Source organism: Podarcis filfolensis (assembly GCF_964270895.1).
Source record: "Podarcis filfolensis genome assembly, chromosome: 1".
Lineage (NCBI taxonomy): Eukaryota > Metazoa > Chordata > Lepidosauria > Squamata > Lacertidae > Podarcis > Podarcis filfolensis.
Genome location: NC_139604.1, coordinates 104,948,620 through 104,974,615, shown reverse-complemented (window position 1 = coordinate 104,974,615; position 25,996 = coordinate 104,948,620). Strand labels below are relative to the sequence as shown.

The 25,996-nt window shown below is 44.3% G+C and overlaps 1 protein-coding gene across 2 annotated transcripts in view; it reads left to right on the top strand.

Moving 5' to 3' along the window:
* SYNDIG1L (synapse differentiation inducing 1 like) overlaps positions 1-24,718 on the top strand; it is a 94,467-nt gene extending 69,749 nt beyond the window's left edge. For both annotated transcript variants that reach the window (XM_083620482.1, XM_083620481.1), the window contains exons 2-4: positions 9,713-10,190; positions 13,580-13,717; positions 22,560-24,718. In XM_083620482.1, the coding sequence (XP_083476608.1) occupies positions 9,774-10,190; positions 13,580-13,717; positions 22,560-22,718 (714 nt within the window). In that variant the 5' untranslated portion in view covers positions 9,713-9,773 and the 3' untranslated portion in view covers positions 22,719-24,718. The remainder of the gene's footprint in view (positions 1-9,712; positions 10,191-13,579; positions 13,718-22,559) is intronic.
* Positions 24,719-25,996: the final 1,278 nt, after the last annotated feature.

Below are 25,996 nucleotides of genomic sequence, written 5' to 3'. Positions count from 1 at the left end.
CAGAAGGTCATACAGAAAAAGGAGTCCACGCCAACATGCTGTTCTAACATCTGGCGTATACGGGGCATAACTGGAGCATAGAAGGGTAAACGGAATGTTTACCTGACAGGGCAATTATCCTGTGATTGATTCTTAGGGAAACTACTTAGTCTGCCATTAGCTTTGACTATTATGTCCAGCTGTGAGGGAGCCAAGTGTCAAACTGGAATCCAAGAGGCTTCGCTGAGACAAGCATTTACAGATTCAACCACTTGTAACTTCATTGCTTTGATATGAGGATCAGCATACCATCCTGAGTCTGGGTGGACAGAGTGGCACTATGGAAGGGACATTGTTAGTCATGTTGTGACTCCAGGGACAGCTGGAAGTGGGTGACTTCAGACTTGCATAGAGATGATGGACACCAGCATCTAGTCCAGTTTATTTATTTCCCTTCAAGTGCCATCATTGTTCAGTTCAATCCATCTTTAATGTCACTGTCTCCCATGTGTGTGTGTGCGCGCGCGTTTAGCTTTTCCTGTGCTATGAACCATTACTAGCTGCTAGTATTGCACAGTCTAACAGAGTATGGATGAGAATACCAATACCGTCCGTCAGCATATGGCAATGGATTTTAAATGAGAACAGATCATGGTTGTTTTTAGCAAATTTTATCTGTTTCACAACTGCTTCAGATTGAATTGAGTTTGATTTCTTATATCTTGAAAGCCTGACGCTGGGCAATAAGCCCCCAGTTTGAACAAAATACACTTTAACATGAGAAATGTCCAATCCGCTTTGCAGATCTGTGGGTGATGTGCTGGGCTTTAGCTGTGTGCGTTGCCTTCCCTAGAGAATCCCTCTTCTTTATTATAAATTACATCTCAGTCGTGCCAGAAGCACTGCAGCTGTTACCCAAACAGGAGGTCATAGTGCCTGTCTCCGAAACTTTGTTCTTTGCACTCACGCACCAACTGTGTTCCCATGTCACAATAAGCCGGGCTTAATGGTTTTCCGTGACTGTGCACATCGATCCGGCTTTGCTCTTCCCCGCTGGGAAGGGAAGCAACACACTATGATCCTTGGCTTAGCTCTACATTCTGCCCAAGGATCATGGCTTATCTCTCTGCAAATAACCCATGCAGGGCCAGCCCAAGACATTTGGCTGCCTGAAGGGCAAGTGTGCCCCCTACCATTCCACAGACACAAGCCCACTGGGTTGGCAGCTGTATCTTAGTTCAGCACTGGGGATTGGACAGCGTCTTCCACTGTGCTGTCCTGCACAGAGCAAGCCCATATAGCTCTGTCTTCTGTCACCTTGCCTCCCTTCCCTTTCCCCCAGCACCTGCTGCCTGAGGCAGCAGCTTCATTCTGACTGTGCTGGGCCCAGGGGTAACCCAAGTAACACGGTCCAGGTCCAGTCCTGAATCCCAGGGTTCTGTGAGGAGTCAGTCCGACAGGGCCATGGCAGGACACGAGGCAGGAAACCAGGCAAGGATCACAGGCAGATCATAGGAATGAAGAAAACTGCCTTACGCTGTTAGACCAACAGAATACAATAACATGAGAAGAGCTTGCTGGATCAAGCCAATGTCCTATCTCGTCCAGCTTCCTGTTCTCCCAGTGGCCAACCAGATGCCTGTCAGAAACCCGCAAGCAGGATTTGTGCACAAGTTCTGTGCTGGGCCCGGGGGTAACCCGAGTAACGCGGTCCAGGTCCAGTCTCGAATCCAAGGGTTCCACGAGGAGTCAGTCCGACAGGCTCAAGGCAGGACACAAGGCAGGAAACCAGGCAAGGTCAGGCACAGGATCACAGGCAGGTTCTGGCAAACAGCAACGTTGCTCCCGCAACCTGGGACGGGGTCCAGCCGCCTTTTATCTCTGTCGGGGTAACTTCCAGTCTTGATCCCCCGGTGACTCACCTCCCTGTCTCGCCCAAAGGCGAGCACTCCTCCTGCGAGTACTCAGGTCTCTCCTTCTCTCAGACCTCAGTCTCTGCAGCTCGGGAGATGTCAGTGGGTTACTAGAGCCAGAGGCTGCCTCAGCCTCTCCTGACCCAACTGGTAGTGCAGCAGCTGTAAGTGATTGCCCAGCTGAAGGCAACGAGGTAATCCCCGCATCCGGAGCCAGGGCAGGCTCAGGCCCCTGACTCGGCCCAGCTGGTGCTTGTTGCAGGGGAACCTGTGCAGACTGGGGCTCTCCAGAATCAGGCCCCAGACTAGGTTCAGCTGCTGCCTGAGGCAAAGGATCCAGTGTGGACTGAGACTCCAACCCAGAGTCCCAGGCCATCACATCGACTAATGGCAGCACCAGCCCTAAAACTATGATTGGTAAGCCAGGAACAAATATTGGCTTCCAATTATGGTTGGTTTGGAGTAAACCATATGCCAGGACTTGCTGTGTTTCAGTATAGTGCTTTTTGGACCTCTTGAGCTCTGTAGTTTGAATACTGCAGAACTTCAGAGTACAGTTTCAATTTCCGGTCTTGTTTTGTAGAAAAAAAGGACAGATGTGTTTAAGAGCCCTGCTTTGTCCTGATATGCTTTCCTGTCCGCACAACACAAGCCACGTTCCTCAATTTGAATGTAATGCCCAGCCAAGGATCATAGTTTGTTGTTTCTATTTGCTAGCAGGGAGGGGTGAATTGGAAGCAATCATGGTAAACCACTGTGGCATCCTTTGTCAGAGGATCCATAAGCTTTTGCAAATTTAAGAAACAGACTAAACTGAGCTTTCACAGTCCCTATCCTCTTATTTCCTATGCCCATCTCTCTGTGTGTGTGCTGCGATGGAGAACTGATGTGTGAGTTTGGAAAACTCGCTGGCATTATTGCACGTAACACCCTTGAGGATTAAATTAAAATACAGCTAATTAAATTAAAAATTAAAATTAAAATGCAGCAACTGATGGGGCATCACAACTAGCTCCTCCTCCAGGTGAAGTTCCAGCTACAAACAAGAAATGAGGCTGTGTTGCTGTAGCTCCACTACATACCGGTAGTTTATCTGCATTGTTATGAGGCCTGTTCTGAGTCATTTCTTCCCTTTTGGGGTTCTTGTTATCCTTGGGGTTTGATCTTATGGTGGTGAGGCCCAGGAATATCTCCCATGTGCTTTAGAACAAAGCTGAAGATTTAGGGGAAATCTCCCCCCAGAAAACAAGAGGAAACTTGATAGTGACATCTTCTAAGTCTTGAACAGGTTGGATATGATGGATCAATGCCTCTGAACTCTGAAAAATGCCTGTGAAAACAATCACTGAGATGCCACATGTTTGGAAATTGCCCTTATGTGAATCTTTCTTTCTTTTTTAATAGTCATTAATAACTCAGCCTCTCTTACCTTTTCTCTTCATGGTACCATTTTAAAGAGAAGTGCCCTTTGGGGTGGTAGCAAGCACGTGAGCATTTATTGAAACATGGAACCATTTCTATCACAAAGGGCAACCCAAGAAAGGAACTATCTAAAAGAGGCATCACTATTTTACACAATCTCAAATGGCTCTCAAAAATGGCTGTGTTTTATACACTCCCAGTAGTCAGTGAAGGAAATGACCTCCAAGACCTCCACCCCACCTCCTGCCAATGTAAAATTGTACTTTTCATGGATTGGTGCTTTGTCCACTCTTAACTTTGTCAGTGGAAAATGGAAGAGGTTTTTGCCATGGTGTCACAAGCCTGTACAGCTCAATATCAAAGAACCTCCCATTCATCCTAGAAGTTTTCACCTTTCCAGTCAAATAGAAAGGTCAGACCAATGATCCATCTAAGCATTAGCTCCCAAAGGACTCGAGCAAAGGTCTTTCCAAACCCTCTTTCTGGAGAGCTTTAACTGAAGATCAGCAAAGCATGTGCTCTACCACTGGCTCTGCAAGCTGTTCTGTCATCCCTTTTAGCTTACATTTACATTTACCTTAAAGGTAAATGTAAAGGACCCCTGACAGTTAAGTCCAGTCACAGACGACTCTGGGGTTGCAGCACTCATCTCGCTTTACAGGCCGACAGAGCAGGCGTTGGTCCACAGACAGTTTCTCCAGGTCGTGTGGCCAACATGACTAAGCAGCTTCTGGCACAACGGAACACCAAAACCAGAGCAGCGCACGGAAATGCCATTTACCTTCCCGCCGGAGCGGTACCTATTTATCTACTTGCACTTTTTGGCGTGCTTTCGAACTGCTAGGTTGACAGGAGCTGGGACCGAGCAACGGGAGCTCACCCCATCGCAGGGATTCGAACCGCCGACCTTCTGATCGGCAAGCCCAAGAGGCTCAGTGGTTTAGACCACATCGCCACCCAAGCAAATAAAAATGTGAGCAAAATGCCCCAGCCCCATTTTTGCCGCAAAATGAGAGGAAACTGACAACTCCCTCAAGCTTCTGCTTCCCCTGCAATTTGGAATCAGATTACTCTGCCTGTTCACACAGCCAGTCCGTCCCTTCTCCAGCTCATGTCAGGTGGGTGGGTTTGCTTTGTGTTACTTATTCCTTATTTTACTCCATGATTGGGCAGTTCTAGGATTTCACAAGAGTACAGCTGTGCAAACATTGTCATTGAAAAGACTGTCATTGGGTGTAACACAGGCCAGGCTACTCTCCACTGAAGGCACCAGCCCTCCCCACCGCTGGGGTCTTACGTTTCTGGTTGCTGTACTACCCTTGCCCTTCATAGCTGCTTAAATCTGGCTGGGTGGGCATGACTGGGTGGGTTCTGGGTGCAGTGAACAGGTCTCTGCATGAGGGGGTGGTGCCAGCCATCTTGAAGGAGGCAATAGTGTGGCCATTATTGAAAAAAACTATCCTGGACCTGATGGCATTTTACAACTACCACCCTTTTGAGTGCCGCATGGCTGTGGCAATGCAGCTACATGCATTCCTGGGGAAAGCTGATTCTTCAGAATACATTCATCCAAAGCCAGCACTCTGGAGGGATCCATAGAAACACGGGTGATTAGCCTCATAGCAGGCTAGCAGAATAATCTGTGAGGTGATAGCTTTTGTACGCTTATTTAAAAGTCTGGCCTAACATGCATGACAATTGTAGGAATCTTTAAAAGGCGTTGGCATTAATCTCTGTCTAGAAATATCACTCTCCAGTTAGGAAGCCTCTCCTCTTGTTCACATAAATCAGGGTGGTCTGTTAGTGGTGAGAGAAAAGGACTCTGCACAGCACTGCCATATTTATTACTTTCAGAAGTAAACATTGGCGAGTCCTTTAGTACCAGATACAGGTACCAGATTAAAAATCAGCTGAGGGCATAGGTGGACTATGCCGAAATGGCGAAAATGACCAGGAAGATTAGAGATCAAGAAGATAATAAATTTAATAAAGAATAGGGGAAATTAATAAATTACTTAAAAGAAGCAGTGGGAGGCAGTGGAAGACAGGAGTGCCTGGCGTGCTCTGGTCCATGGGGTCACGAAGAGTTGGACACGACTAAACAACTAAACAACAACAACACTTAAAAGAACACTGAAAACAATTAAAAACATTGGCAGGATTCTAAAAAGCACTTGCAATGAAGCTAGAACTATGATGTGAATTAAGTTTTAAGAAAATATGGAGAACATTATAAGATGCAGTTGGAAATGAATAATGATGGAAACCATGGAAGGGTGGAGAGAAGTCCCAGGATTCAGAGAATCCTGTGTGTATGTGATTTAGTTGTGATGATATTTGTTAAAGGTAAAAATGAATAAAAAATATTTTTTTTAAAAAAGTCAACTGAGGGCAGGAGCAAACCTCCAACAGTTAGTTACTTGGAGGAAGGATAATCATTGCTTGTGTTGAAGTGAGGTTTGTGGCAGTGCAGAAATGCCTCAGTACAATCTCATGTAGGCTTTTGGCTCCGATGATTCCTTCCCCCCAATGTTTTACACTCCCCATTCCTGAGTTTGTTTAATCAAAATCGTCTGGTAATATTTTAATTTTCTTCAGCCACCGGGATAATTCCAGAGCGACTCTGTGTAATATACTTTCATCTGAACCGTGTTCATTAATTTGTGTTTTATCCGTCTTCTTTTTTAAAAAAGACCATTAACAAAGTTCTCTAGTAAAAAAAGCAGACAGAATGTTGAAACCTGCTGCGCTTAGCAGAACCCTTTTGCCAGCTCTGCGTGCTGCTCTTTATCAGTCCTTCAGGCAGGCTTCAGTTCACTCACAAATTTCCCCATCCATCTCAATTTAAGATAACGCTGGCAGAAAATTGTCATAAAACTAGCTCTCGAGGACTTTGCGAAAATATAAAAATTTGTTTGAACAAGAGGCATTCCTCACAAATCTCTTATATTCATTGCTGGATTCATATCCCCCAGATAAGTGATTTCACTGAACATTGCTTCACCAAAATATAATTTACATTTACATAAAATTAATTGTCCTCATCTCTATCCTTCCCTTCTCTCTCATACCATGGCATGGCAGTGTGATATCCCTGCAAATATCACAGTATAATATTAGTCGGTTAATAGACTATTCCAAGTTCATATGTGTATAAATACGCAGAGGCATTATCAGATGCAATCCTGCTCTAGCTGAGGATAACAGCAACACGTTCATTGATTTTAATGAAGTAGGATATAAAGCTCTTGTGTATATATTAGGGTTGTACAATATTTTCATTGGGTTTCCCCTAACGTTTCTGTATAAAAATTGACAGGAGCTAACAGGTAGAATTGTTAGATGGATTGGTAGTTTAATATTCTGGAAAATTGTTGATTGCATCAAAGATATTTCATGTCATTTCCCCCCCAAAAAAGCTCTGCTTTCAAACTTTCAGCCAATAAAGAAATACTATCACATACCGCCAACTTAATGAGTAAGACACAGGGGGACTTGTATCAGATACAGGGGGGAAATGAAGTAAAACATCAGTCAAGGGCAGGAGCATTGGTGAGATACGGGGGGGGGGGGGATAAAAAAATCAGCTGAGAGCAGGAGGAAACCTCCAACAGATAGTTACATGGAAGAAGGATGATCAACATATTGCTTGTGTTGAAGTGAGGTCAGTGGCAGTGCAGAAATGTCTCTATAGAATCTTTGCGCTGCTATATCAACTTGCTAGAGGGCAACGCTGCTGACCTGCTCTCTGTGGAACTGTAGCATCGCCAGTATGGATAGCTGCAATATCTCCTAACCATCAGTTCAGCTGGAATCAACTGATATAAGAGACTCGTAGGATTCCATAGCAATAAGGCTCCAAGGTGTGTTGCAGGACCAGCTGCAGGCTGCCTGAGGTGCTTTGGGAGTGGCCCAGCCCATGTGTCTCCTTGATAGCCAGTTTTGCCTCCTGACCACAAACCCAGACATAGAAACATAGAATTGTAGTGTTGGAAGGGACCCTGAGAGTCATCTAGTCCAACCCCCTGGCAAAGCAGGAATCCTGCCCATAGGATGTTCGCAGAGCCGTCTTTCCCATAGGGCTTACTGGTGCCAGGGCTCCAACCTCTCAGGAGTGCCCCAGCGAGTGGGGGAGCTGCGCAGCTTTGCTGGTGGCCTCCCCTTTCCCTGCATGCCCGCCAGCTGTGCCACGCCAACCATAAGGCTGGCAGGCGTGCAGCTTTCCTCCCAAGCCTCTGCGGGGATCGCTCTCCTCCCGCGGAGGCTTGAGAGGGGCGCAATTTCACTCCCAACCCTCTGTGAGAATTGCTCTCCCGCAGTGGCATGGGGGAGAGTTGTGCCCCCCCCCCATAGCTAGCAGTGCGCAGTTACGGCCACCCCAACACTATCCATGGTAATTTGGGGGCACTGGGCAGATATTTGCACCCCGGTGCCGCATCTGCTAAAGACGGCCCTGGCTGTTCGCACTGACCCACTGCACCCCCTGAGGATTGCATGATGTTACATGATGGTATGTGATACAGTGGTTTGAGTGAGCACAGGCCCAAAGTGGGAGTAAATAAGGGGCGCTGTTGGTTTTCTGTAACACATCTGCACTGTTAGTAAGTGGTGATCAATCCCTGGCATCTCTGGATGGAGCCAGGAGAGAACCCTGTCTGCAGTCCTGGACAGGTGCTGCCAATCAGTGTGGACAATACTGAGCTAGATGGACCCAATGGTCTTACTCAGTATGGCAGCTTCCTAGGCACTAGATATAAAAATATAACTGCATAGACAAGATCCCATAAGAGTGATAGTACTTCCATAGCAAGCAGCCTTCAGTTTTTCTTTTTTCATTCTCATTTTCCACTCTCACCTTGCGAGCTTCAGAACTCTTGCTGCAGTTTTGTGTGGTGGTTTTTAGCATGCAAAATATATTACATTTACTGGCATCACTCACAAATGAAAGGGTTGTAATTCGCAGCATGTCCTGCTTGTTTATAATGCAAGGAGGGTTTCTGCAGGGGATGCCAACCTCAGGTCTATGCCAGGGCCATCTGTTATTCACTGTAGTTCTCCAGGAAGTTATGACCCAGCATGAAGAATACACTGCGCATTTACATCAGATTCTCCTTCCCTTTCTCAAGCTGCCAAGGAGAAAGGGCAGCGCTCAACACATGCTAACCGTCATGATGGCTTTGACCTTCTCATCTTATCGCATGGTTCATAGTCTGATCTTACTACCTGCCACAATGATTCTTGACAAGAAGACTCAAATAAAGGCCGTTTCAAGCCATATTTTGGCAGGCTGTGGAGAGATGTACATGAATTCGTGGACAGTAGCACAGCCAAATGCTTTCATTTACCATCAAAAACAGGGCATGTCCATAGTGAGCTCCTGTTTCTCATCACTGAGCTCTTCTGATTTTCTGATTGCCCAATTATCCAAGTGCTATATAGCACACAGTCCAGATCTTTAGTACTTTGATGGTTTCAGTACAGTACATTGCAGATTTCATTTTCCGCTACAGCATTTTAACAGCCAACTTTTCAGATTTTCACATAGATATAGATTGTTAAGACCTTTAGGTCTCCCAGTATTAAGCACTCACAACTGTGTTCTCCCCTCCTCTACCCCTCCCAGAATGGATGGACTACAACCTTAAGTAAGTTTAAATGCTTTACTTACAGTAATCAGAAGTCTCACTCATGCATCATTCAGTGCTACAGCAGAAACAACACAGGTAAGGCATTCTTGGTTACAAAATACAGAAGTTGGCCTCAAACACATAGTCTCAAACTGAAACCCCAGCCTCAGACATCTTCTCAGTTACATGGTTCACAGAGGAGAGAGGGGAGGGAAGGAAGGAAGGAAGGAGAAACAAACCTCCCTCCCTCCCTCCCTGAGGGTGAGGGGCTGTGACCTAGCCATGCCTTCTCTAGAAATTTACATCTCTGTGGTCCTTAATCCCTTCATTTCCTAATGAATGGGTTAGATGTGCACTGAAAGGTTTGACTGCAAAATCTCCCAAAATTTCAGCACACATCTGAAAAAGATCTCCATCAACTTTCCCTCAAAGTACTATAGTTTAGGTTCTCTGAGTCAAGGTGCATGCTGGAATTTATCTTATATGAGTTCAATCCCAGTATTTCCATCAACATAGACATGCCCCAATGCTAGTTAACATTACACAGTTATTGCTCTTGAACCACTTACTCCAGGGATGGGAAGCCTGTTGCCCTCCAGATGTTGTTGGTATACAGCGCCCATTATCCCTGACCACTAGAGATGTTGGCTGGGACTAATGGGACTCCAACAACAGCTGGAGGACCACAGTCTCCCCATACCTGACTTAACGAGTTTCTATATTTTATGTGCCCCCTAATTCTGCCTCCTTTTTCTTTCGTTTGTTCTTCAGGGTTGTTTGTTCTCTGTCATCCATCTGTCTTAGAAGCACCTCGCACTGAGCTTTCAGCAAAATGGAAAGTGTGAGTGAACTCCAGAATCCCCTGTTGGCCAAGAACAATGGACACCTTCATGGCAGTTACAGTTACCACCAGGATTATCCTGGCCACCGTTGCCAGGGTAAACTGTACTCCTATATCTTCCAAAATTCTGGTAATGCGAGGACTCACCAACTGCTGGATGCCAGTTCTCTTCAGCTGGCTGTTGAAGCATTGTACGGCCCAAATTTCATCCTGGTGAAGGATGAGACCAGTGTCAAAGTCAAGGACAACAAAGGTGAGAGTTGTGAGACAGCCTTCATGGGAAACAGAGAGTATCCTGCTGAGGCCTCTGATGTGCAAGAAACCCAAGGGAGGTCCCTGATGGAAAATGACATCAAAATCCAGACAGTGTCCTATGAAGTGGAAGAGGAGGAATTGCAAGAATATGAGGTAAATTTTGGAGGCTGTGAACCTATCTTGGGACTTATTTCTGAGTAACCATGCTTAGGACAGAGAAGTAAATATAGAAAATATAATAATTGTGATGTATGTACATTATAGTAAGAAGAACTGAGGTAAATGTTGCATGGGAACTTCTCACACCTGAGAGACAGCTTCCCTTATTTCTGAGGAATTAAGCCTGAGGGTTTAATGCAGGGGTGAGCAACTGTGGTCTTAGGCCTCAGCCTAAGTTTAGGTGGCCCTCAGCCTGATTTCAAAAACCCTCTGCAAGCGATCAGTTCAGACCTCCTGGCAAGATGAGAAAGGGGGGAACCACACCTTCTTTTGGTTCTGGGCCCACACATCACTGACTTCAGCTGCACCCAGAGTTGCCATGCAGCCCCTGACAGATTACCCCAAAGAGAATGCCCCTCTCAAAAGAAAAAGGGTTTTCCACCATAATATAATACATTAAGAATAATACGACTAGAAATAATTATAGAGAGGTGTGCAGTTAGAATGAATTATTTTAATAAGCTTGTTTTAGGCTCACATCCAGAATTTCTAATCCATTTTAGCTCACAATTTATCAATTTTAGTCCTAATGCAAGCGAGGGACATTGCTAAAGATGAAAAACGGCCCTGTTTCACTGGCACTCAAGAAAAATAATTTTCCATGGAAATCCCAAATCCCCAGCTAGTGAGCTGAGAATTTAGCTTGAAAGAAAAATGATAATCTATTTCCATGCAGTGATTTCTGTTAGGATTTTGCCCCATGTCCGAGTGGCTGGAGAAGATGTGGTTTATTATATAAACTCTGCAAAGCCTTCCCCCCGCCCTTCTTCTCCTGTGTGAAACTGTTAAGAAGGAGAGAATATGTGAAAGTAGAGCTGAAAAGAAGAAGGTCAAATGAGAGAGTGGGGAGTGAGGGAAGACTGTAAAATACTTAACGAGAGGAAGAGTAGGAGGGTGAAAAATGCTACTTAAATGCCATGGTGGCGATAGATGTCCTAGAAATATTATATCAAGACGACGTTGGCAGAAGCAGCTTTCGGTCAGGGAAGAGAGAAATCAGTAGGACGCCTATTGCTTCGCATCAAGGGTTGGAGCTGACAGCAGTGAGTGGGGGCTTCTAACACGGTTTCTGTTATTATTATCATCACTTCCAGCATCATCACTGTTATTATTATATTGCAGCTTTCTGGGTTACTATTTCACACTGAGTTATTTAATAACGAAAGTGTCCTTAAGCACACTTAACTTGAAAGCAACTTCCATTAAAATGAATGGAACTTTCTTCCAAGTGAATAAGCTTGGGATTGAGCTATAAAGCAACGGCAACTGGCAGTATAGTACAAATCAAACAGTTGCAATTCTTTATCATCTGGTCCCAAGGTGGCACTTGGGAACGGCTTTCTTTATCGGGAGAGATGCCTCTTGTTGAGGCATCGCCTCCGACATTATCAGGAAGTAGCTCCAGAAGGGATAGGACACACAAAAATCAGATGTTTATTCCATTTTGCTATAAGTATATGCCAGTATCGCCATTGATTTAAATTGACAAGTCTTGGTGTTTCAGTTTTTCAGAAATAATCTAAAAGGTATTCAAGACTTGTCTCCCATTCTTAATGTTTTTAGAATGTTGCACTATTTTAGTGTTGCTAGCCGCCCTGAGCCCGGCTTCGGCTGGGGAGGGCGGGATATAAATAATAATTATTATTATTAATAATAATAATAATAATAATAATAATAATAATAATAATACTGGGGATCTCCCTGGTAGTATCAATAGTAACTGTATCCTTTCTATGGCAATTTGGTAATATAGCCATGAATCCAACCATCCTTTAATCTCAGAACTTCTCTATGTCAACTTGTCAGTCTAAATCTGGGGCCCTCAACATGGTGCTGGTGGACACAGTAGCACCCTCAGACACACACCCCTTAGCACCCATCAAGGCACCTTGCCACTCCCATTTTTTACTGTTTCTTTTAAATGGGGTGTTGGGATGGTGGTCGGGGGGTTGCCTGTTTTTTTTTTTCTAGGGGGTGTAGCTTTCTTTCTTTGGATGATGTTCTTCTAACTTGTTTTTATCAGTGCAAGGATTTCCATTTGTGCAATGGAACTGCCCCCCCTCCCGCACGCACGCATGCCTTGTATGGTACCCTTCCCAAATCTGCTCCAGAGGTTTTGGAGGAAACCCAGAACAGATTTAGGGAGTCCACAGGAGAGGAGAAGTGGGGAATTCAGTTGCACTTGTGGAAATCCTTGCTCTGATGGTATGAGTCAGTTAGATACTGTTCCGTGGGGGCGGGGTGAGTTGGGGAGGATAAATGTTTTGGAATGGGGTATTTTGTGGCATCCACAATAGTTTCTTAAACCTCCAATTTTGCTTCCGGGCCCAAAAAGGTTGAGGACCCCGTGCCTACATATTCCATTATTCTTTTGATTCATAGCTGGGTAGTTGAAGCACCAGTAATTTCCATTTGCAGGATTGACACAGCCAGACTTAATTGTCAATCTTAGTAATTCCCATAGTCATTCAGGGAATGTGACAGATTCAAATTCTCAATAGTCTTACCCTGGAAAAGCCCATTAGAATTAAGGGTCCCTTCTGAAACAAGTGATTTGAGGACATCTTTGTTGAGCTGGCATAATGAGGATACCAGCTTCCTCTAGGGTTCCTATTTAACCATCCATCTTATTTATCCAGCTCAATTATGTTTGTATGGATTATTTGTTTAGATTTCCAAGTGCATTTGTCAGTTGCAGATTTTTTTGAAGTTGTGTTTTAGGATAAGCATGTTGTAAGACAAGATACATATAGACATATATAAGAATGCCAGTAATGCATAGACTGCTGAAAACCACAAGTTTCTTACTCCCAATAGTCTCACTGAAGTCCTACTGAGGTCTATGAAATACCTGCCAGACCACTCCAGATTAAATGGTTTGTGGACTGAAGCCAAGAAGATTATTCTCAATCAGCATACTAAGCAGTACATCTGCTGCCTAATAGACATCAAGTATTTTCAGTCTGAAGACGGGGAAGTATGGTGATGATTGAGGTGGTGCCCTGTATATCATCTCTGTTGGACATCCAGTTCCCAAAAGATCATTCATATTAGCCGCTGTTCCTTGGCAGATAAACATCCTAGATCATAGAGGCTGACTCTGTATCGCTTGAATGTGTGATGGACTCGTCCCGCCGACACTCCCATCACAGCGCTTCCTGCCCCATGAAGTTCATCTGCCTGCTGCTGTATATCAGGAGAGAAAGTGTTGTCACAGCAGCAACATCAAACATGTGTAGTGTAAATTGGTTACATGTTCTGCTGCTGCTGAATACTCTGTGGGTCAGACTTACAGTGTGCCATTGCCTTGATTTGCTTTCCAGAGTGACTCCTCCAGTGACAGCGAGAGTGAAGATCATTTTCTGATGCTTCCCCCACGAGACCACCTGGGCTTGGCAATTTTTTCAATGCTCTGTTGTTTCTGGCCTCTGGGAATTGCTGCTTTCTACTTTTCTCAAGGGGTAAGAATTTGCGTGTGCTGATGTTTCCTGCTATGTACTGTGTTCTTCTTGTCTTAGGGAATTATTTTGTAAAAGGCCTGTCAGGGCTGGATTCACTACTGTGCCAAGTATATTGCAGTCCCACACAACTAGGACCTCTGCTAACATGAAATTATCTGGGAAGTTGCTGGGATGTGGGGGGGGGGCGGTGTAGCTACCTAATGCCAACCAAAAACATGTCGGTGCTTGATGGAAAATATGCAAATGTCACTCCATATTTTACTAAAAATTTCCACCACAGGGAAATTTTTGCCACCATTCATCCCTCACCTCCCCCTTTAATACTACCCCCAAATCTGTCCTCATTCTATCAAATGATAGGGCTGTTCTTGTATCAGGCTCAAAACAGTGCTTGGATCCTCATCACATGGCAAAGCAGCAGCGTCCATGTTGTCATGAAGCCAACAGGATTTGCTCTCTGCATTGCAACACATTTCAAGTGTGAATTATGGGAGTGCGTGGCTTTGTGTGTGAAAGTCACGTGGGACTCAACTGATAGCTCCTAATAGGATCAACTGTTCTTTAAAGCAACACTGAAACCTCACAAGGTAACTGTAAGCAATGCTATTCCCAACCTGTAAGAAAAAGAAACTGAACTATCCAGAAGGAAAGATGGATCGGACTGTTGTACAGTGGTACCTCGTGTTACGGACAGGATCCGTTCCAGAGGCCCATCCATAACATGAAATGCCCGCAACTCGAAGCGCTGTGTCTGCACAGGTGTGCGGTGTAATTTGGTGCGCATGCGCGAAGTGCGATTTAGCTTTTCTGCGCATGCGCGAGCGGCGAAACCCGGAAGTAACCCATTGCGGTACTTCCAGGTTGCCGCGGGATGTAACGGGAAAAGACACAACATGAAGCAGACGCAACACGAGGTATGACTGTACATTGAATAGCTGTGCAAAAAAGAGTTTTTGGCAAGTACAGCCTTTCCACTTTTATTCATAGGCTAAATTTTCTATACTGTCAACATTTAAAAAAAAAATCATGGTAGTAAGCAACATAAAATCAATCATGAAACTACATTCATAAAGGCCACTGTGAGAACAAGATACTGGACTAAATGAGGCACTGGGCTAATCTAGCAGGCTCTTATGTGCTTAAAAGACATCACAAATCTCTAGATAACATTAATACATCAACGAAGCTGGATCACCTCTAAAGGAAAGGTGAACAGAAGAGTTTGAAACAAGTGCCTTAATGTCAATACTGTAGGTGCTTACCTGATGCTCCCTGGAAGCACATTCCAAAGGGTAGGTGCCACCACACTAAAGGCCCTGTTTTTAGTGAGGAGCAAACTTGAAGAGCATACAGCATACAGCACTAGTAAAGAGTGTCTCCCCCAAGTATTAAATTGGCCAGGCAAGATATGGTATTCCCAGAAATAGCCCATTGCTCAGGGCTTTATATACCCATAGCAAAACCTTAAAGTTGCCCTAGTACTGTAGTGGTAGATAGTGCAGATCTTCCAGCACAGGCGTTACAAAGAACACCCACTTCAGCAGCCTTGCTGCACTATGGCATCATCACAAACAGATCTCTGCTGATCATCCCTCTTCTAGCTGTTAAAGGTTACAGGAGCCCACTCTCCTTTTGCTTCTGACTGCTCTCCTTGTAAATGAAACACATGTTTCTGCATTTTATGGCCTGCCGTCTGACAAATTGTCAGAGTAACGTAAATAAAGTATATTCCAGCAAACTACAGTCTACTCAGAAGGTAAACCTAAACTTCAATCACATATCCGAATGGAGAGAGGGATGGAGAACATTACAAGCAGGAAGGGAGCAGGGCAGACAGAGAACTCCACATACAGCCAAGCACATTTAACAGCCACCATCTCAGGAGAATTTATTTTCACTGTTCCCGGCACACACACAAAATGCTATTCCTTAAGCATTATTTTTGGCCATATATCAATCCTCTGCTACATCACTCCAGCCACAGAATGACAAAGCTATGTAACAGATGGCCAAGGGTCTTCAACATGGTCAGTGAAAACTTGTCAGCAGCAGTGGTGTTCTGGCAAGGGCACAGCTCTGGGCCTTATTTCAGAGCAGGAGCAATGACATCATCTCCCGGAGTGCCAGGGTAATTGGTCGACTTTCCTTGCTCTAGGAGGAGAATGAGGTGATGATGAGCCTTTCAAGTTTTACATTTGTCTTTGACAACTTAGCAGTAAGGAAGTCAGAGAATAATCATGCAGAAGCTCTAAAATTATTTCATTTTCTTTGATGGTGTTCCTATTTCATACCAATGGTTTAAGTGGTATAATTTCCTTGCAAGATTTTCTAATTAAAAGCTAAATGCTGCACTTCAGCTGTCTCAGTGTGTTTTACAAGTTATTAAAGCTCATTGTGTTTTACAAGCTGAATCGCTATGGTCAGAAACAAGCATCAGTGAGTTCATTGGAGCTTATTTCTAAGTAACTATGCATGGAATTGCAGTCATGCTACAGAGAATAGTAAGATGGGTTATCTTGTCTTACATCTAGCTAGGAACCTGCAGAAGCACACAGCCTTGTTAGTATGGGGCAGTGGTGGGGAACCTGTGGCCCTCCAGAAATTGCTGGACTCCAACTCCCATCAGCCCCAGCTAACATGGCCAGTGAACAGGGATGATGGGAGCTGCAGTTAAATAACATATGGAGGGCCACAAACTTCCTATCCCTGCTGTAAAGACAGTCATAATGAGCTGCTGTTCTTCAAAATTTACCGCTACACCATATTTCAAATACAACCTCACCAGTGATTTACACCATGATATCAAATTTTCCCTGTATTTAGTCAAGAAATGGAAAGAAACCTGCCAAACACATCCAAAAAAATAGCTTGTAAATCACATTATGATTATCCAACATTCAAAGTCTTTCTTCCTCTCTCCTTTCAAGTCTCAAAGCCGACAATGTAGCCACCCTAGCTATACTCACTACAATAGATGGGCAGGATATACAACTGCTTAAATAAACAAAAATATTGTCCCCAAACTTTGTATTCATGAATTGAATGGCAATTCTATTATTCTTTTTCATCCTACATCATTACCCAATTCTTCCCTGCTCTGACAATGCTTCTGAGCTTGGCCTCATTCACAAATTTCACTAGTAACCTCCTGTTCTTCTCCTCAGGATCCATAATGAATAGGGAATGTGTCTCCCAATAGTGACTGCAGAGGAAGTTCACTTGTCAGGAAGCTGCCCTATACCAATTCAGACCATTGGTGCATCTAGCTCAGTATCACCTTTACTGAGGGACGCGGGTGGCACTGTGGTCTAAACCACTGAGCCTCTTGGGCTTGCCAATCGGAAGGTTGGTGGTTCAAATCCCTGCAACGGGGTGAGCTCCTGTTGCTCTGTCCCAGCTCCTGCCAACCTAGCAGTTCAAAAGCACACCAGTGCAAGTAGATAAATAGGTACTGCTCTGGTGGGAAGGTAAACAGCATTTCCGTGCACTCTGGTTTCCATCATGGTGTTCCATTGTGCCAGAAGTGGTTTAGTCATGCTGGCCACATGACCCGGAAAGCTGTCTGTGGACAAACACCAGCTCCCTCAGCCTGAAAGCGAGATGAACGGTGCAACCCCATAGTCACCTTTGACTGGACTTAACCATCCAGGGGTCCCTACCTTTACTAACAGTGGCTCACCAGAATTTCCTTTCCCCCAGCCCTTCTTGGAGATGCCAGGGATTGACTTTCTGCATGCAAAGCAAATGCCATGGGCCTTCCCTATCCCTCCAGACTGAACGCTTGCCCTTCACATTCAGCACAACTCTTTGTCTGATTCCCCTTTCTCACCCATCCTTTCCAGTTTAAGCAGTAAAATTCCTTTGCTTGGCTGAGATCCAAATTGATTACATCAACTACATTTTCCTAATACTGTAAGTCGTCTCTGTAGAGAGCACTAAGAAACCTGTGGCCCTCGTAAGATGTTGCTAGACTCCCATTATCTCTGAACATTGGCGATGCTAGCTGGGGTTCTTAGAAGTTGGAGTCCACAAGTATCTGTTTGGCTACAGGTATCCCTGTCTCCACTGTAGAGGAAGTACTTTAGAAGACTGTCCATTACATGATTATACCAGTGGTTCTCTACTGACCTCTGTTGCGCTAAATTGTAATCAAACTCACCCAACAGAAGTCAGATTCAGAATGAGCAAGATGTGAATAAAATATTATTTGTGTGTTTCAATAAAGACTCATTTACAGCTCACTTTTATTTTACTTATAGGATTTCTACCACCATCTTACCACATCTAGCTTCAAGGCAGCTTACAATACAAAATTAAAACTTTTTTATTATTTTTTTAAAAAATCAATAAAAACAATAAAAACAGCAGGAGAAAATAACACAGCTAAAAAGCTAGCGGGTAAAATGAATTAAAATAGGGTGCCTTCTAGATCTTACTGGGCTCCAGCTTACATCAGCCCCAGCCAGTATGGCGAAAGATGACAGCAGTAGCTCAACAACTGCTGGAGGTCACTGTGGCAAAGTTATGCCTTGCCCATACCTGTTCCCTTATGATACTCAAGTTCTCTAGACCTCCCTCACATCCCCAGTCCACTGCAGAAGCTGAGGACAGATCTGGTAGGATAGAAAGACCACTGTGGCAGGAACTGACACTATCGCAACCCCATCTCCCAACTTTTAACCTTCTTGGCTACTGTAGTCTCTGATTAGCTGCTGGGAGCCATCTGTCAATCACAACCCACCTGGGTCAAGAGCCCTTGAAAGTAGCATATTGCTAACATTCCTTTGTCCCTTATCCCACAACCAGCTCCTGAAGCTACCAACTTGAATGATAACCATAAGAGTAAGGTTTGCTATGTTCGCTCGCTTAGGATAGGATCATCTAGGCCAGTACTGTGCATACTCTCTGTTTCCCCACTGTCCCTCCTTTTTAAATACTCTTCCATAATAAACTGCTTAATTGGATTTCTGAGCTACACTGTATTCCGGAAACACTCAATGCCTATCTTTCCCCCCATGTTACTGAGACTGGACTATGCTACTGATCTAAAGTTCCTGGGAGTGCAGGAGGGATGATGGGCTAAAATTGCCAGGTAGGAGATGGATTTCTGCTGGCAGTCCCCTTACTCCCAAAACAGCCACCAAAGGTAGTAGGTATTTTGCACCCCTTACCCCAGGTGGCAAATAAGTAGCCGGGAGAGAAAGATGTAGGATGGGTCACCTGTGAGCTAGTGAGCTACCCTACGTGGTTGGGTCAGGCCATCCTTCATAGGCACCGCATTGGTTATTATCCCTGAATCAAAACATCAAAATCATGAAAAGCAAAAAAGTGCCACAAATCTTAAAAGCCATTTAAGGCATAAGAGAAAAGGGATTTTTGTCTGTTACCCAAAACAGAGAGGTCAAAGAAGATACCAGTTTCATCATGTGTTTAGAGAAGGAATTCCAAAATTTGGTGGAACCACCCCAAAAACAAAAGCCAATTAAGAAAGCCTGACAACACTAGCAAAGAGAGGAAGAATTCTTAATAGTAGCACTGTTAATTATAGGAAAAGAAGAAGAATAACAAATAATTGCTCTCAACTCAAGACAATAAGGAATTTCGTAGTAAGCGAGCAAGCAGAAGTATTAGAATTGTTGGGGAGAAATGTTTTGAAGAGGGATGAATCCTTGCTTGCCAGCAGCACAAAAGCATTAAGCTTTAGGGAATTATGTGGTCCTTTTGAAAGCTTTTATGCAGCTCGGAAATTAAGCAGTAAGATAACAGGTAGGATTAAACGCAAACAGGACCACACTTTGAAGGGACGACGATAACTGGTTGTAGGAGCTTGTGAATTAGCCCCTTGTGAGTCAAGGAGGGGCATGATTCTATAGAACTGTGATGTTGGGGTCGTGAGCACAACCTCCCCCAGGAGGAAACCATCATGCATACTGGAAGGTGCTGAGGGCTATGGTGGACTGGAGCTCCAAAGCAACGCAGGCAATCTATGGCAAATGATGCAGCAGCCTGCCCAGTGTTCTGCACCAAGTGCTAAAGAGCTCCTACTCTTGTTGCCATAGCAACTGGAGCAACAGAAAGTAAGATTGACAGGTGGGAGCAGCAAGGCAAGTAGCACCATGGCGACAGAGATGTATCATGTGGCCCCCTCCGAACTTGGAAGGCACAAGGGGATGTAGAGAGATATGGGGATTGCCTGAAAGTATTCAAACCTTGGAATCTTTAAAGGCAAACGTGCGAAGGCTAAAGCAGATTCCTCAATGGTGCTTGGGGTGCCTAGGAGACTGGAGAGCAAAGAGGAGGAACAGAGTGAAGGCAACCCTCTCCCCATGAAAACTGTGGGAAACAGAGGCAGGTCCTTAGACTCAAAGGCTCTTGACACCTGAGCTATGCAAAATAGAAACTGAAGGGCACATTTACAAAACTAAAAAACAACAACACCCTCTTCCACTCTTGGTTCAGCATTTTAGCTCAGGAGAAGATTCCTGGTAAAGGTAGCCGTAGAGCTGGCATGGGGAAGTCCCCTATTGACATTGTCCCCTGTAGGCACAGTATAGATTTGGTTAACACAAATTTGGTTCTGGAGAATCCTGTGTGGACACGGCCTCAGAGATACTAAATTGTGAAGAAAAGGAAAAACCTATAACAAGCAATGAGCTAACGAAGTGTTCTTTGTTCTCACTGACTAGCTCAGTGAATTTGGGTCAGCTTATCTCCAAGGAAATATCCAGAAGAAGCAACATAATGCAGTCACTGAAGGGATGGACAAACATAAACACACTGGATCAGACTAAAATAGAACATTATGCATCTTTTTCCCCCTCAGCGGTGGCTAACCAGATGCCTCTGAAAGTTCACATGCATGTATTGACCACCCAATAATGAATGTTCCCTGGGTGGTTTACATGTAATAATTAAAACCACCAGCCATGACTCTCATTGAACAAATTGCTGTAATATAATATTTACATTACATTACATTACACGGTTGGAGGCTGGATGGCAGCTAATGGGTTGAGGTTGAATCCTGACAAGACAGAAGTACTGTTTTGGAGGGACAGGGGGCAGGTGGGTGTGGGGGACTCCATGGTCCTGAATGGGGCAACTGTACCCCTGAAGAACCAGGTGTGCAGCCGGGAGTCATTTTGGACTCACAGCTGTCCATGGAGGCACAGGTCAATTCTGTGTCCAGGGCAGCTGTCTACCAGCTCCATCTGGTACGCAGGCTGAGACCCTACCTGCCTGCAAACTGTCTCGCCAGAGTGGTGCATGCTCTAGTTATCTCCCGCTTGGACTACTGCAATGCGCTCTACGCGGGGCTACCTTTGAAGGTGACCCGGAAACTGCAATTAATCCAGAATGCAGCAGCTAGACTGGTGACTGGGAGTGGGTGCCGAGACTATATAACACCGGTCCTGAGAGATCTGCATTGTTTCCCAGTACGTTTCTGAGCACAATTCAAAGTGTTGGTGCTGACCTTTAAAGCCCTAAATGGCCTTTGCCCAGTATACCTGAAGGAGCGTCTCCACCCCCATTGTTCAGCCCAGACACTGAGGTCCAGCGTCAAGGGCCTTCTGGCAATTCCCTCCCTGTAAGAAGCAAAGTTACAGGGAGCCAGGCAGAGGGTCTTTTTGGTAGTGGCGCCTGGCCTGTGGAATGCCCTCCCATCAGATGTCAAAGAAATAAACAACTATATGACATTTAGAAGACATCTGAAGGCAGCCCTGTTTAGGGAAGTTTTAATAATAATAATAATAATAATAATAATAATAATAATAATTTTTTAATTTATACCCTGCCATCCCCAGCCAAGGCCGGGCTCAGAGCAGCTTACAAGCAATAATAAAAACAAGTTGAATGAATTCAACTAAAAAACAAAATTAAAATACAACATTAAAATATTGAAACATTAAAATATTAAAATGTAGCCTCCTCGCAGGAAGAGAAGGAAAAGAAAGAGAGGGAGGGAATCAAATTGGCTCCAAGCCAAAGGCCAGGCGGAACAACTCTGTCTTACAGGCCCTGCGGAAAGAAATCAGATCCTGTAGGGCCGTGGTCTCATGAGGCAGAGCGTTCCACCAGGCTGGAGCCAGTGTTGAAAAGGCCCTGGCTCTGGTTGAAGCCAATCTAACCTCCTTAGGGCCCAGGACCACTAGGGTGTTGGCATTTATGGACCTTCAGGCTCTCCGTGGGGCATACCAGGAGAGGCGGTCCCGTAGGTACAAGGGTCCTAGGCCGTGAAGGGCTTTAAAGGTCAAAAGCAGCACCTTAAATCTGACCCTGTACTCCACCGGGAGCCAGTGCAGCTTGAAAAGCACCGGGTGAATATGCTCCCATGGCAGAGACCCCGTGAGGAGCCTCGCTGCAGCATTCTGTACCCGCTGGAGTTTCTGGGACAGCTTCAAGGGCAGCCCCGCGTAGAGCGAATTACAGTAGTCAAGCCTGGAGATGTCCGTCGCATGGATCACTGTAGCCAGGTCGGGGCGGGAAAGGTAAGGGACCAACTGCTTGATCCGGCGAAGATGGGAAAAGGTTGAAAAGGTTGAAACAACTGATGTTTTAATGTATTTTTAACCTTCTGTTGGAAGCTGTCCAAAGTGGTTGGGGAAACCCAGTCAGATGGGCAGGGCATAAATAATAAATTATTATTATTATTATTATTATTATTATTATTATTATTATTATTAATCATCATCATCATTATTATCATTATTATTATTATACATTAACACGCAGTTTTGAGGAAGACAAAAGCATTCTCTTTTCACTGGAAAACAGCTGATATTATTAGCCTTTGAGGCTACTGTCCATTGATACAAATAATGTATTTATTGTTTGTTTCCAGACGAGTAAGGCTATCTCCAAGGGGGACTTTCACCTGGCAAGTTCTGCTTCCCGGCGAGCACTATTCCTTGCTGCGCTCTCTATCACCATTGGCACAGGAGTGTATGTTGGAGTGATTGTAGCACTGATTGCTTACCTATCTAAAGGTGGCCACGTATAGTAAAGAATCTCTGCATCAGATGGATAATTCTCTCGGATTACACACTTTCCTATGAAACATAGGACACTATGCTTACAAGGATTTCTGCGGAGCACTCCCTAAACAGAGATCTGTGCTCATACAGACTGTCTGTGTGGTCTCCTTCCTTTTTCTGATAAAACATATACTGTGACCTACTTTGTATCATGGACTGACAAGCTAAAAGCAGGGGGAGAGATCAGACTGAAAATCCTGGATTTTGAGACTGTCGGGAACAAAAAAAGGGAATAGGACAGTTTTTCAAATGTTGTCTGCAGGGTGTTTTCAAACCAATGTCCATGTGTGGTAGACCTGGTGTTTGTGAAGTCCAGTCACCTGTCGGATCTAAGCCCCTGCCTACTCAGGGCGCACAGTGAAGAGGAAGGCTGGGGAAGATTCAGTTCATTTAAAGTCTTTCTTTTGGGAGATAGGACTGAAGGCTACACGGTGACAGCAAACAGCATTGTCAAGATATTTGCATTATTATGCCAATGACAAGACTTGCAACATCAAATGCTAATAATTCACCCTTGGGTAGCTGGTAGCAGCTACGTGCCATAAAAGTTCTCTTTCAGAGGCTTTGTTCATATAACTTGCCCCTCTGCCTACAGCTCCTGTATGAGGCTTTCCCTGCCACCACAATAGAATAAGATGGCCTTGGAAAATCACTCCCAGCCATCACTTTCAACCTGAGATACACACCTGCTTTAAATAAGACAATTATTACAGTTACTATAACCAAGCTCATTAAAGGGGCTTGAGAAAGTCCTCATGGGCCTTCCAGATTTTAATTATATTTTGACATGTGCATTACACTGTCACTCAGGATAGCTTAACATAACCATTTTGACATTGAAAAGTCATCCCAATGTGGTATAGTTTGATCACTTTTGATCACATCCAGAATGTCCCAGACCTTAGCCTGTGGAGGCAAATGGAATTGAATGGATAAGATGTTGTAGTGATCAGGTAGTTCTGTGTAAAAATGGTTCTACAGCTACAATTATTCTCTCTACATGCAATGGGAGCTTTCTTGTGCCTGTTTCTGTGCAAACACTTATACATCTGAGGCTGTAATCCTATATTCACTTAGTTGGGAATAAGCCTTACTGAACTCAGTGACACTTGCTACTGAGTAGGTACATATAGGGTAGGCTCATAAGTGGGAACGCTTGAATTTTAGCCAATTTAGTTGTGCTGTGCCCAAAGTTATCCACCTATTTATTTATTTATTAAAAGCCAGACAGCGCCCGCGGAGTATTGAACTGCCGTTAAGCAATTAGTGATTCTGCAAAGATAGATTCGAAGTAAACGCTAGGCTAAGCTGGCCCTTATCCATCTATTTATGTATTTATTTTAAATTTGTATACTGTTCACAACATAAAATTATAATATAAAAAACACAAAATACATAGTAAAAATAAGGGCAGTGTAGACACTCAAGTCATTTGAACTAAAACAACTCAAATCCATGGGACTGCCTTGCAGGGGCTCTGTTCGTACCTGGCAGGAAGAACACAGAAGGTGCTTATAGTTAAATGTTTGTAATCTCTTTCCTGTGGGGTGCTTTGGCACTCTGTTCTGGTTCAATGTATGCATGTATTTGTTAAGTGGGGTCATTGGTTTGAAAATTACATCGAGTGTTCTATCTTCTTGTCTCTATGCCAGGCTTAGGTCTCGATTCTGAATCTGTGCTTGGGCCTTAAGTGTGAACTGAATGTGGGGAATGTCATGAATATGTTCCAAAGCTTAGCTGCAGTAGAGCTGACCAGCAGTACTCCAGTATCTGCACTTTCAGCCAATATATTTCTGGGCACAATTTGTGGTGGTGCCTCTTCCCATCTAAACCTACGAGGCCTTTATGATATCGTGGGGATGTTAGGCTGAATGTGCCGTTTTTACCTGCAACAGGCTGACTGACTCTCTCTGAGTTCATCTTCTCTGGTTGTGACATTTCCTCTTAGTAAAAGCCCATCTATGTCTGAACCTTTCACCTTTTGCAAATAGTGTAAGCCATTGCTATTCACACAAACATTTGATAGCTAGGGATGTCCATAGGGACTTCTTCTTTTTAAGTACCGTATTTTTCGCTCTGTAAGACGCACCAGACCACAAGACGCACCTAGTTTTTGGAGGAGGAAAACAAGAAAAAAAATATTCTGAATCTCAGAAGCCAGAACAGCAAGAGGGATCGCTGTGCTGTGAAAGCAGCAATCCCTCTTGCTCTTCTGGCTTCTGGGATAGCTGTGCAGCCTGCATTCGCTCCATAAGACGCACACACGTTTCCCCTTACTTTTTAGGAGGGAAAAAGTGGGTCTTATACAGCAAAAAATATGGTAACTGTAGGTTTTCTCCTTTTTATTATTGATGTTTCAATTATTGACATTTTTAATGTGCTTGGAAGCTGCCCTGAGCATCCCTTTGAGACGGGTGCCATAAAAACTATGAGACATACCTAGGTCGAAAAAGCCAAATCCTTCAGCCAAACTTAGTAAGAAACGAAACTGTATTTTACACTGATAAGAGAGAAGCTGCAGAGAGAAACAAGAGATGCAGACACTTAATGCTTCTGGGTAAAGTAACTAAGGAAAAATTAAGGTGGGAAAACCTCTGCAATGCCATTCCCCAGTCTGTGTTGTTGCACACGAACAATTTACTGGCACGTAGCAAACTCCCAGTTATGACCACTTCAACAAAGCACAAGTGTTTTGATTTCACTTCCATGCCTGTTGTATGACGCAAAACCAAGAAGTCTGCCTTTCCTGAGGCAAGGATTTAATTTAACTCTGTTCATAGCCGGAGGGAGAAAACACTGTTTGTTAATGATCAAAGTGTAGGGGGGAAAGGTACTGAAGGGTTTTTAGTTTTGAAAGAAAATGACAAGCAACAAAACCTCATGCCCACTAGAGGAAGCTGCTTCCAGGGCTGTGCTTGACAGCGTCTGTATACCGCTCTCAATTAATGTGGTATTTGTTTCTCTGTTTTTGTTCGCTAATAGGATGGCCATTAACAAAACTGTGGATTATCTTGTGAATGAAATGTGAGGAAGGTTAGTCTGCGCTTCCAGTGTGTCTCCAAGGCATCACAAGGAAGTGAGCAGAAGTTAATGAAGAAGCCTTATGCTGGCAGGGCTGCAAGTGCTGCCATAAGATTTAGCAATTCCAAGAAGGGGGGAGAGTGGGCAAAGGAGATTTTTGAGCTGGAAGAACTGAGAGTGGGCTGTGCTATTGACAAGTGAGGAAGAAAAGCAGAAGACTTAG